The following is a 12,587-nucleotide window of genomic DNA, read 5'->3' on the forward strand; positions in this document are numbered from 1 at the left end:
ACAATGAACTCAGATTACTTCATCAGAGACTGTTCTGCATCTTTAAAGGGCAACTCACTGTACTGGGACAAGTGTCCTTTCCATCTTTTAAGCTAAAACTGCTGTTAGACTGGGCCTGAAAATTCCATATATCTATCTTTACTGCCGTACCTTCCAAATATCTGGACCTAACTTGCACTACCTTACTTTCCCTTTTCTATTTTCTAATTATGATTTATAATTTAAATTTTTTATTATATTTACTTGGATTTGTACTTCAGGGAGCATGAAGAGCAGAATCAAATATCGCTGTGATGATTATACACTCTAGTATCAATTGTTCAGTGACAATAAAGTAAAGTAAACCTTGCCAAATGTAAATTTTAAATACAAACTGCTGACATTGAACAACAGAATTAGGCAAGAATTAAGCAGAGGTCACTTCGCTCATGACTGCTCAGGGCCATGCTGTCATTGACTGGATCTTCCAAATCTCTCTGCAGCAGTTTATAGTCTGAAAATGCACACGCCATACCACAGCTGATACTTCAGAATCAAAAGAACCTACACATCAGGTCCCTTATTAACTGACTGGACAATCAAAAGGCCTATCTGGTTTCTGCATCTCCTGAGGTGCATTTTATAACATGTGCACAGGAGAGACAGGCAGTACTATTTTAAGATTGAACAAAAGACAAAGCATTTAACAATCAGTATAGAGACTAAGTTTTCCTTAAACAACAACTTTTGCCAATGGAATGTCTTCTTTTAATATGACTATTGTTGGTAAGTCATGTATAAATTCAGATAAAATTTATAAAAACATTTTCCTGAAAATAAGATATAAATAACAATGCTATCCAATCTAAATTACTTTTAAAACTGGCCTTCTGTTAATATCCTGATAAGTATTAGCTTGCGTGATAGCTTGAATTACCAATCCTGCAAGTCTCTGGTTAAAGCCACACGACTCAAAGGAAAATCAGTGCACAGAATGGCACAGATTACTTTGCAGATTAAATCATACTTTTAAAAAGAAACTACAGTTGTACTGTGGAGGAAAAATAAATTGAGTGTTTGAGGAAGGGTGAAATGTGGGTCCAATTGCAATAGCCTTGCAGAGTGCTTGTACAAATATAAAAGAATTACTTTTGTCTCTCAGCAATGTTACTATTCTATGGTTTTATTATCCATGTAGCTCGTGGCTCTCATTCTTACAACCCACTCATGTCATTGCTTAACAAATTTCATGACATATGTTGGTGATATTAAACCTGATTCTGATTATCGAGATGCTGATAAGTACAATGTTCCTGGCTTTTGGTGATGGGGACCTTACTTCAGCAAGAGTTTAGTGATGGTGTGAGGCACCGTCTTGAGCATATCAAAAGTTTGTTACAACTTTAACAAAGGTTTAGTGTTAATTTGAATAGTGCATTAGATGGAAATTTGTCATGCAAGTCATCTTTTTCCTTGCCATCAGAGGCAATAGTGTTCTCATTGAACAGGGTTCCATTTTCTACTTCCAACTGAGAGAGCTGCTGGTAGCAGAGCTATTAACAAATAATGTCGGCAGCATTTCGAATCAGCTCTGTCACATTGAGTCTGGTCAGACGGGCTTTTAGTAGTGCTGACACTTAAAGCATGTCAGCTGGGTTCAGTTCATTTTGCTTCTTCTTCTGGGTCAGATGTTTGATCTGAGGCCTACACAAAGTTGTTATTTCACAATCTGGTTCATGATGTCTCCCTAATAAGGGGACTTTAATGGATTGATTGGCATTATATAGATAGGAAAGGTTTAGAGCAGGGTGTTCCAACCTTTTTTTATGCCATGGACCCCTACCATTAACTGAGGGGTCTGTGAAGCCCAGGTTGGGATCCCCTAGTTTAGAGGGATATGGGCCAAATGTGGGCAAATGAGATTAACTTAGATGGGAAATTTGGACCAGCTGGGGGTGGGGAGGGGAAACTAACGGACCCATTTCTGTGCTGAATAATTTTATCACTCTTACTATAGAAAAAAACCCAGTAAGTTCTTCCTAAAGCTAAGAAGTGCTGATTATATCTACTTTGGAGACATTCCTATCTTTCCTGTTACAATTCATCAAATTGAATACTTTTTCATGTTTCCACAATGTTAGAAGTTGCTTTACAAATATAACTACCTCTTAATGGGAGAAGATTCCCAGTATCTCCACAAAGTGTGCCCTAAAATCTGCATATGAATGTTAGTTCTGATAACAGAACGAAGTTCATTCTACCAACAGGTGACTTAACAACTCTTCCTGTAGTCTAAGGAATTAATTTGGTGAATTACTGGACTGAACAAAAAATGAAGGGTCAGTCATAACTTTTGTTACATTAGTTGACAAGAGCTTGGGGTGAAACAACATCAATTACAGCAAAAATTAACAGGCACCATATAGAGTTGTCAGATAAAGAAAGGATCAAATCTGCCTGTATTAGCCTTAGTGTATGGTGGGTTTTCTAAGATTGCACACGGGTTATGATTATGGACCATGTCTACATCTCTCAACACTGATTCATCAATACAGACCACTGATTTCAAGGACCCAGCCTGCAGTCCTGCCACAACAGACTGGGAGGAATGAAAATAAGCCAATAATGTCAAAGGGAACTGGTAAAAGTTATGTAATAGCAGCATCAAATCAACAAGCTCTCATCACTCTGTACCAATAGGAAGTGCAGTCAACTTTAAAACAACAGCCAGAGTTTCATGTGACAGACTAATAAATCTGAAATACTGAATGTCAACAGATTTATTTTAATGGGTTTAAGAATCAATCAGATATGGAAAGTAAGGTACCCTTTTACCTGATGGTAATTAGGAAATTGCATATAATTGGGCAATTAGGAAATCGCAATGTAATATTTATCAATTCCCCATAAAGTAAATTTGTTTCAGAACACTGTAGAATTGACATACCCGAGATCTTGGACCTGGCACTTCTGTTTTCATTAATGGCCGATCAAACTCGACATCCACATCTCCCTTGTTAGCAAGCTGGCTAACATATCGACATCCTTCACAAAATTAAACAAGACAATGATCACTTAATTTTTTACTGTAAAGTTGATCAAAGGACCTGCATTGAGGTTTAAAAACATGCTACTAAATAGTTCCAAAATAAATGATTTATGTTATACAATGCTCCTCATCTCAGCACATACAATTATCTGTTCTGAACCACTGGCTAAACTGTATATATTATTCTTTTTTCCAAACAAGTTGTTATAGAGGAGAGAAATTACCTCATTTTTGTGAAAAAGGCTGAGATTAGTATTGGAAAGAGAAGGTCATTCTGCTTTGGGAGACTGAAGAAAATTTGACTAAACTGTATTGACACTGGTGCCAGCAGCTTAATACCCCGGAGAGGAATCAACCTCTAGCAATCCCGTCAGAAAAGACTGTTTCCCCCCAAGGATCTTACAGTCTGAAGCACAGACAACTATCAGTAGCCTTGACATTAAGGCATGAACAATGTTCCCTCTAATTTGTAATGGCCAGTGTGCACAAAAATCTTGCGCTGTGCAATTTTTTTGCCCAGTGACAACAACATGTGAGCACTGAATTTTTAAGTGGAAGTAAACCTGAAGTTATTCTGAGGATAATAAACTACCAAGTCAAGTTGTTCATTGTTTAAAAGAGAAAAAATACATCAACTAGTCTTATTTCTCATATATGAGGAGTGATTGATAAATTTGTGGCCTAAGGTAGAAGGAGTCAATTTTAGAGAACGTAGCACACTTATTTTTCAACATAGTCCCCTCCTACACTTACACACTTAGTCCAGCGGTTGTGGAGCATACGGATCTTGGACCTCCAGAAAGTGTCCACACCAGGGGTGATTGATAAGTTTGTGGCCTAAGGTAGAAGGAGATGAGTTATACAGCTCTCATTACATGCACATGCAGTTCAACCCTTTGAGTGATTATGCAGAAAGTTTGAAGTTAATAACATCAGTTAATAACTGATCAGGAGTGATTGATCAGTTCGTGGCCTAAGGTAGAAGGAGATGTGTTATTAACTTCAAACTTTCTGCATAATCACTCAAAGATTTGACCTGCATGTGCTTGTAATGAGAGCTGTATAACACATCTCCTTCTACCCTTGGACACAAAGTTATCAATCACCCCTGGTGTGGACACTTTCTGGAGGTCCAAGATCCCAATACTCCACAACCACTGGACTAAGTGTGTAAATGTAGGAGGGGACTATGTTGAAAAATAAATACGCTAGATTCTCTAAAATTGACTGCTTCTACCATAGGCCATGAGCATATCAATCACCCCTCATATTATACAACAGTATGTAATAATGTCAATGTTTTCACATCTTATTAAAGTTGTTTGAAATGGTCATTAAGGCATTCTGCTTTAAATGAACTGGCAGTTCATTTGCACTTCATGCTGTTTGCTTCTTTGGAATTCAACACAGTGATTAATAACTTCTTCAATAAAAACAGTATAAATAAGCCATTTCTAAAATCTGCAGACAATTCATCACAAACTCCTCATTGTCAATATCGTTGACATCAGTAACCGGAAAAGGAAACGTGATTGTGTACGATCGTGAAATATACTTAACATGCCAATGAGGTAGAGGGTGACAACCATTTGTCCGCAGTTTAAATTCCTTTGTGGGCTAGTAGCCCACAATATATGTGTGTGTGCACACCTTAGAGGGAACATCCGGCATGAATCACATCCTGCAGGAGCACAAGCTTCCACAGACTCATATTGGGCAGTCTCTCAAAATAAATTTATGTTTGACAATCAATTGCAAGCCATGTTAGCTTTAAATTTTAAACATATTAAGGTATGCAGATGTTCATGATGGGCACAAGGGAAAAATCTCATGAAACCACATATCATCCTCATGGTACAGTATACCTAACAGCATAACTTCAAGATCAATGATACAGGCTACATGCTCAAATTTCATATTTTGATTGTTTTGTTCAAAAAAGGTGATCTTTTATAAATATTTCATTCTGATTATACTTGTATAACTGTATCATTTGGATGGGAAAACAATACTTCATATTTTATACAGTTAGCTATTTATTTAGAAATACAGGACATAACAGGCCCTTTTGGTCCAACAAGCTGCACTGCCAAGCAATACAATGATTCAACCCTAGCTTAATTGCAGGGCAATTCACAATGACCAATTAACCAACTAACCAGTACAACATTGAACTGAGGGAGGAAACCAGGGTTTCCAGAAGAAACCCACGTGGTCACAGGGAGAACATACAAACTTCTTACTGAAGGATTTGAACTCTGAACTCCGATGCACTGAGTTGTAACAGCATCACACTAACCACTACGCTACTGTGGCACTCCAATTAACAATGCTAATTAATCAGTTAAGACTGCACCATTCAGTTTGGTAACCACAGATTTACTTCTCAAATGTATATTTGCGATTCAGAAATAAACTGAAGCAACAGGCACCTGTATCACTGAAGACCATGATGTAACACAGTCAATTTCATGAATGATGAACTCCTTTGAGTTTGCTTTATAATCTTCAGTATAATTCCATGATCTCATTTATAATAACTTAAATACACTGGTTTGTATATCCTTGCATCAACAGGAATGACTTTGCAGAGAGAGTATCTGTCATATTCTTTCCGTGTCTTGAGATACCTCCAGGAATCCAGATCCCGCGAGCGCACAATGATGCATTTGGGAAGAGCCAATAAGATTAAGACATACACAATGAATTGAAGGGTCCTAGAGAATACTGAATAACAAGGGACATAGATGGACAAGTCAAAAAATGCGTGAAGGTAGTAGCACAAGTAGATAGGGTCAGAAGGCATACAGGATATACTAGCCTTCATTACCTTGGGCACAGAATGTTACATAAGTTATGAAACAGATTTATAAAACATTAGTGAAGCCAAATTGGTCATTTTGCATGCAGTTTTGGCCAACTTATTGTACAAGTATTGCTTTGGAGAGAAGATTCACCAGGATGGTGTGTCTCCTTTTTGAAGAGAGGCTGGATTTGCTTTCCTTGGAGCAGGAAAGGTCTAACAGAGGTGCACAAAATTATGAGGGGTATAGAAGAATTAGTAAATGTTTCCCCAAAAGCAGAGCAATCTATAACCAGATGGCACAGGTTTATGAGATACAGAGGGGACATAAAAGAAGATTTTTTTTTCACCCACTGGTGGTTGGAGTTGGTAATACGCTGCCTGAGAGGGTGGCAGAAGCAAAGATTCTCACAACAGTTAATCTAGACAACCTCTATGATTGCCAATGCATAGAAAACTATGGATCAACTGCTGATAAATGGCATTAGTAAAGATTAGTGCTTTATTGTAGCCATGGAAAGGGTGGGACGAAGGGTCTGTTTCTGTGCCATATGACTAAATAAACAAAGACATGCTATTTGGATGAGGTATGAGAAAGCTGATGGCACATTTGTACCTCCAGAAATTCCAGGAAAAATGAAAACAAATTTTAATTTACTAGTGCTCAAAAGGCCTTAGTAAGGATATTTATCACTCTGAAAATTTTCCCTGAAAATTATTAATCCATATTGCACTATAATGAACCCAGACTACCCTTCGAGGTCAATGCTATTAGAAGTGTAGAACAATAGAATTAATTTCAAAATGAATTGGTGCACTGCTCATTAAAAAAGTGAACACCTTACTTGAACTCCAAGAAGTGTGTGCTATTCGGATAGCAAGATAACAGAATGAAATACTTCCTATTTAAATTATCCTTCCTATTTTATTTTCTCTCTCAGCTTAAAATGAAGCATAATTTAATACCCTCCACAAGGACAACAGCCTTGTCATTGGGTTAGGAAGCTTGCATGCCTCAATAACCCAGAGAGCTACGTTTGCTGGAGTCAGGGTCTTGTGCTTCGGGTCTTGGTGGGGTGGCCCATGCCAAACCAATCAAAAGGCAGAGGCTAGGCTAAGAGTGGTCCACCGGTCTTCCAGATTTGGGGGTTCAGCTCACAGCTAGCAACCCTGACTGGTCAAAAAACAATTGTTACAGAAGCAGCAATGAAGAATCCTTCTATACATTAAGGATGAAGAATTCGGAAGGATAGCAAATACAGTACTCAAGCTGTTGTATCTAAATGCATGTAGTATAAGAAATAAGGTGGATGACCTTGTTGCACTATTACAGATTGCCAGGTATGATGTTGTGGCCATCTCTGAATCGTGGCTGAAGGATGGTTGTAGTTGGCAGCTGAATGTCCAAGGTTACACGCTATATTGGAGGGATAGGAAGGTAGGCAGAGGGGGCGGTGTGGCTCTACTGGTAAAGAATGGCATCAAATCATTAGAAAGATATGATATAGGATTGGAAGATGTTGAATCCTTGCAGACTGCTAAAGAAACTGCAAGGGTAAAAGGATGTTGATAGCAGATATATACAGGTCTTCCAACAGTGGCTGGGAGGTGGACCACAGATTACAACAGGAAATAGAAAAGGCGAGTCAAAAGGGCAATGTTATGGTAGTCACGGGAAATTTTAACATGCAGGTCGATTGGGAAAATCAGGTCGATAATAGATCTCAAGAGCGTGGGTTTGCTGAATACCTAAGAGATAGCTTTTTAGAGCAGTTTGTCGTTGAGCCTACTATAGGGAATCAGCTATACTGTATTGGGTGTTATACAAAAAGCCAGAGGAGATTAGGGAACTTAAGGTAAAAGAATCCTTAGAACAGGTGATCAGAATATGACTGAGTTTAACTTGAAATTTGATAGGGAAAAAGTAACGTTTGATTTAGCATTATTTCAGTGGAGTAAGGGAAATTACAGTGGTATGAGAGAGGAGCTGGCCAAGGTAAATTGGAAGGAGCTATTGGTAGGGATGTCAGCAGAGCAGCAATGCCATGCATTTCTGGGAAAAATGAGGAAGGTGCAGGATTTACTTATTCCAAAAATGAAGAAATACTCAAATGGTAAAATAGTACGACCATGGAAGGGAAGTCAAAGGAAGTCAAAGCTACTGTAAAAGCAAAAAAGAGGGCATACAACAAAGTTATATACAAACAGAGCTTAGGAGGAGACAATGGCACCTAACGGTGACTCCTTTGCTTGAATCTTCAGAAACAGCTCTATTTCCATCTTTCTTTGAAGACTCCGACCTGGAGTTACACACGGACTTCGGTTCTCTGTGGGTATGGGACCCACTCTCGGGATTTCACGACTGGCCATTATTCGATATGCCACGGATGTGGCCAAGAGATCAGAGCTTCGGGATCATGTGGCTCTGGAGACGGGCGGACGAGGTCGGTGCCGCTGCAGGAAACTGGTGTGTTGTGGGAGATGAAAGATCAAAAGCAGTGAGCTGGCTGTTGGCTGTGTGCCCAGAGACCCAAATTCTTTGGGCAAGGAGCTTGGAAAAAGCGACGCAATGGACTTCTTAACATCGTGAATCAGCGACTTTTTGTTATGTCTCCTCTCTTGCTGAGAAATGGAGACATTGCTTTCTCCCTTATTAGTGGGTTAATACTGGGTGAATGAGTAGTCTTTGCTGATGCTTTGCTGAACGCTTGAGTGCTTGGTGGTGGGTGCCGATGCTTTTATTTTGCTGGTGGGCGAGAGGGGATCGTTGCTTTGCTGTTGCTTACACATGGGAGGGGGAAGCTGAGGGGTTGGTTCTGTGGGGTTCTGTCATTCATCCTTTGGGGGCTCTCCTCTGTTTCTATGGATGGTTGCGAAGAAAATGTATTTCAGGATGTATATTGTATACATTTCTCTAACATTAAATGTACCTATTGAAACCTTTGAGCAAAGCAAAAATTGGTGGGAAGATAGAGGATTGGGAAGTTTTTAAAAACCTATAGAAAGCAACTAAAAAAATTATTGGAAGGGAAAAGATGAAATATGAAAGCAACTAGCAAATAATGTCAAAGTGGATAGTAAAAGTTTTTTCAAGTATATTAAAAATAAAAGAGCAATGAGAGTGGACATAGGACCGCTAGAAAATGAGGCAGGAGAAATAATAATGGGAGCCAAAGAGATGGTTGATGAACTAAATGAGTATTTTGCAACAGTCTTCATTGTGGAAGACACTAGCAGTATGCCTGATGTTATAGTGTGTGAAGGAAGAGAAGTGGGTGCAGTTACTATTACAAGAGAGAAGATTCTCAAAAAGCTAAAAGAACTAAAGGTAGATAAGTCACCCGGACCAGACGAACAACACCCTAGGGTTCTGAAAGAGGTGGCGTTAGAGATTGTGGTGGCATTAGAAATGATCTTTCAAAAGGCCTTTGACAAGGTGCCGCACATAAGGCTGCTTACCAAATTAGGAGCCCATGGTATCACAGGGAAGTTAATAATATGGTTAGAGCATTGGCTGATTGGTAGGAGACAGCGAGTGGGAATAAAGGGATCCTTTTCTGGTTGGCTGCCAGTGACTAGTGGTGTTCCACAAGGATCTGTGTTTGGACCACTTCTTTTTATGCTGTATATAAATGATTTAGATGATGGAATAGTTGGCTTTGTTGCCAAGTTTGCAGATGATACAAAGATTGGTGGTGGGGCAGGTAGTGTTGAGGAAACAGGTAGGAGGCAGAAGGACTTAGACAGATTAAGAGAATGGGCAAGAAAGTGGCAAAAGAAATATAATGAATGATCATGCACTTTGGTAATAGAAATAAATGTGCAGACTATTTTCTAAACGGGGAAAAAAATCCGGGAATCTGAGATGCAGGGGACTTGGGAATCCTTATGCAGAGCACCCTGAAGGTTAACTTGCAGGTTGAGTCGGTGGTGAGGAAGGCAAATGCCATGTTAGCATTCATTTCAAGAAATGTAGAATATGAGCAAGGCTGTGATGCTGAGATTTTTATAAGGCACTGGCGAGGCCTCGCCTTGAGTATTGTGAACAGGTTTGGGCCCCTCATCTTAGAAAAGATGTGCTGGCATTGGAAAGGGTCCAGAGGAGGTTCACAAGGAGGATTCCAGGATTGAAAGGGTTAACATACGAGGACCGTTTGATATCTCTGGGTCTGTACTTGCTGGAATTCAAAAGGATGAGGGGAGACCTCATTGAAACCTTTCGAATGTTGAAAGGCCTAGACACAGTAGATGTGGAAAAGATGTTTCCCATGATAGAAGAGTCTAGGACAAGAGGGCACAGCCTCAGGATATAGGGGCACCCTTTCTAAACAGAGATGCGGATACATTTCTTTAGCCAAAGAGTGGTGAATTTGTGGAATTTGTTGCCACGTGCAGCTGTGGAGGCCAGGTCACTGGGTATACTTAAGGCAGAGATTGATAGGTTCTTGATCGGCATCAAAGGTTACGGGGAGGAGGCCAGGAACTGTGGTTGAGGAGGAGAAAAAAAAAGGATCAGCCGTGATTGAATAGCGGAGCAAACTCGATGGGCCAGGTGGCCTGATTCTGCTTCTATGTCTGATCATTTATACAGACAGAGATGGAGGACCTTCATTGCTGCCTTAAATGCCGGTGGTATAACAGGCAAGTAATAGCTTAATATATTAAGAAAATTAAGTTTCTTCCAAATGATTTCGAACCATTCCTCAAAGGCACTAATGTTAAAGCAGTAAAGAACGAAATGAAACAATGCTTCTTTATAGATAATGAATAACAGGACATGCAAGGATCTTTCCTTGCTAAAATTATTAGCAGCAATGTAATGACTCAGTTATATAAGTGATGTTATGGGTTTGAAATTTATACCTTTAAGTACTTAGCTGTAGAGAAAATCTGTCAGTAATATCGGTTTCTTCTTGGAATGAACGCCACAGAGTTAATGATAGTATAAACAGAAATCAATCCAAATGGTTTTCCTTTCAATTTACAGAGACACATATAGCAGATAAAGGGTTCCAACGGAGGCATGGAAAAACAGTTAAATTGTAGTAGACAACAGCCTTTTCTGTGAAGTGATACCTGCCATAGCAAATTACATTTCTCAGAAAGCAGTATACCCAAGATGCTACTTGGCTGCTGTGTTGGAAAGCCACATCTGCTAAGTATAATGTTTAAATCAAGGAACAAAATCTATAAACCAGCCAACAGTATACAATATAACTGAATATGCTTAATTAAAATAAAGTAAAATCAATAAAGTCCTTTTCCTGTTATTTTCTCTTTTTGTGCATTTAGATGTAAATGCATGTAAAATGGAGAATGTTGGTGTGCAATAGTACAGGAGATATTTATAGTAAACAGTGACAGAAATTTGAGGCCAGTTTCTATTTAGGAAATAAGAGGTTATCCTGAGGACATTCTGGATGTACTTAATTAAAAGTAGTAAAGAAATCTGCAAATGGATGTTTGGATGGCAGGGCGTTAAGACATGGTGGATTCTCTGAGGCCAACCTAAGATCTTGTTTTTAATGATTGCAAGATAACGCTGGACATTAAGAACATCAGGTTCTGCAGGTCTGATGCACCATCAATAACTCACTCTGAGACGTAAGGCGAGATATCGGCTTTTATTGACCGGAAGAAGGAACCAGAAGTGAGTGACCATCATACTACGTCCTGGAGACTGAGGCCGAGCATAGGCCTCAGATCGCCTTTATACAGGGGCCTGTGGGAGGAGCCACAGGAGCAGTCAGCAGGGGGGCGTGTCCAGACAGGCACACGTAGTTCACCACAAGGTCTAACCCCATCAGCGAGCTGCTTGTTGGCGGAGGAGGTGGACTTGGTATGGACCACATTACTGCCTGCTATAGGAAGGCATTGGAATTGATGCACAAAGGCAATGTATAGTCTAACTGTGAATTATTGTCTTGGGCATTTCCTTTGCGATTGTAACACCCTGTTAGACATTGATAATGTAAAATGCTGCAAGTCAGTTTTATTGGTGAGACTGACCAGTGGAGCAGCTGCATGGACTCTGTTGTAGAGAGGACTAGGCCTCAAGCCCCGGCCTTGCCTGTTACAGCAGCCCAGGAAAGGAGAAGTCAGAGGCGGTGTAGTACGGTGTTCATGCTGAGTTGGGGCATGAATCCAACACTTTAGATGCTGCCCTCCAAAGTTCGAGCAGCGGAATGACAAACTGGATTGAATGTGTGCATGCATATGTTCATCTGAGGACTGCAGATAACTTCTTGTTCTTACTGATAACACATTCAAAGTTTCGTGTATTTCTCCGCACAGCATTGTTGTAACGCATCCTATCAGTTTGAGCCAAACTGACCATTCTCCTCTGATATCTCTCATTAATAGGGCACAGTACTGCCATTCACTGGACTATTTTGTTTTTTGCACTATTCTCTGTAAACTCTAGCAATCGTTGTGTGTGAAAACACTGGAAGATCAACAGTTTCTGAGATACACAAACTACCCTGTCTGACACTACCAACCATTCCATGGTCAAAATCACTAGGATCATATTTCTTCCCCATTCGGGTGTTTGATCTGCAAAACAAGTGAACCTCTTCACCATGTCCGCATGCTTTTATGCATTGAGTTGCTGCCACAATTGGCTGATTAGATATTTGCATTAATGAGCATGCATACAGGTGTACCTAATCAAGTGGTTACTGAATGTATGTAATCTTTGATAGTGGTATCCATATCATGGTTAATTTAATTTTTTTTGAAAATACGTTAACATTA

The 12,587-nt window shown here is 39.6% G+C and overlaps 1 protein-coding gene across 1 annotated transcript in view; it reads right to left on the reverse strand.

Moving 5' to 3' along the window:
• abat (4-aminobutyrate aminotransferase) overlaps positions 1 to 12,587 on the reverse strand; it is a 184,017-nt gene that overhangs the window by 110,786 nt on the left and 60,644 nt on the right. The window contains exon 3 of the mRNA XM_059979437.1: positions 2,927 to 3,024. Coding sequence (XP_059835420.1) covers positions 2,927 to 3,024 — 98 coding nt within the window. The remainder of the gene's footprint in view (positions 1 to 2,926; positions 3,025 to 12,587) is intronic.

This window comes from Hypanus sabinus, chromosome 9, assembly GCF_030144855.1.
Source record: "Hypanus sabinus isolate sHypSab1 chromosome 9, sHypSab1.hap1, whole genome shotgun sequence".
Lineage (NCBI taxonomy): Eukaryota > Metazoa > Chordata > Chondrichthyes > Myliobatiformes > Dasyatidae > Hypanus > Hypanus sabinus.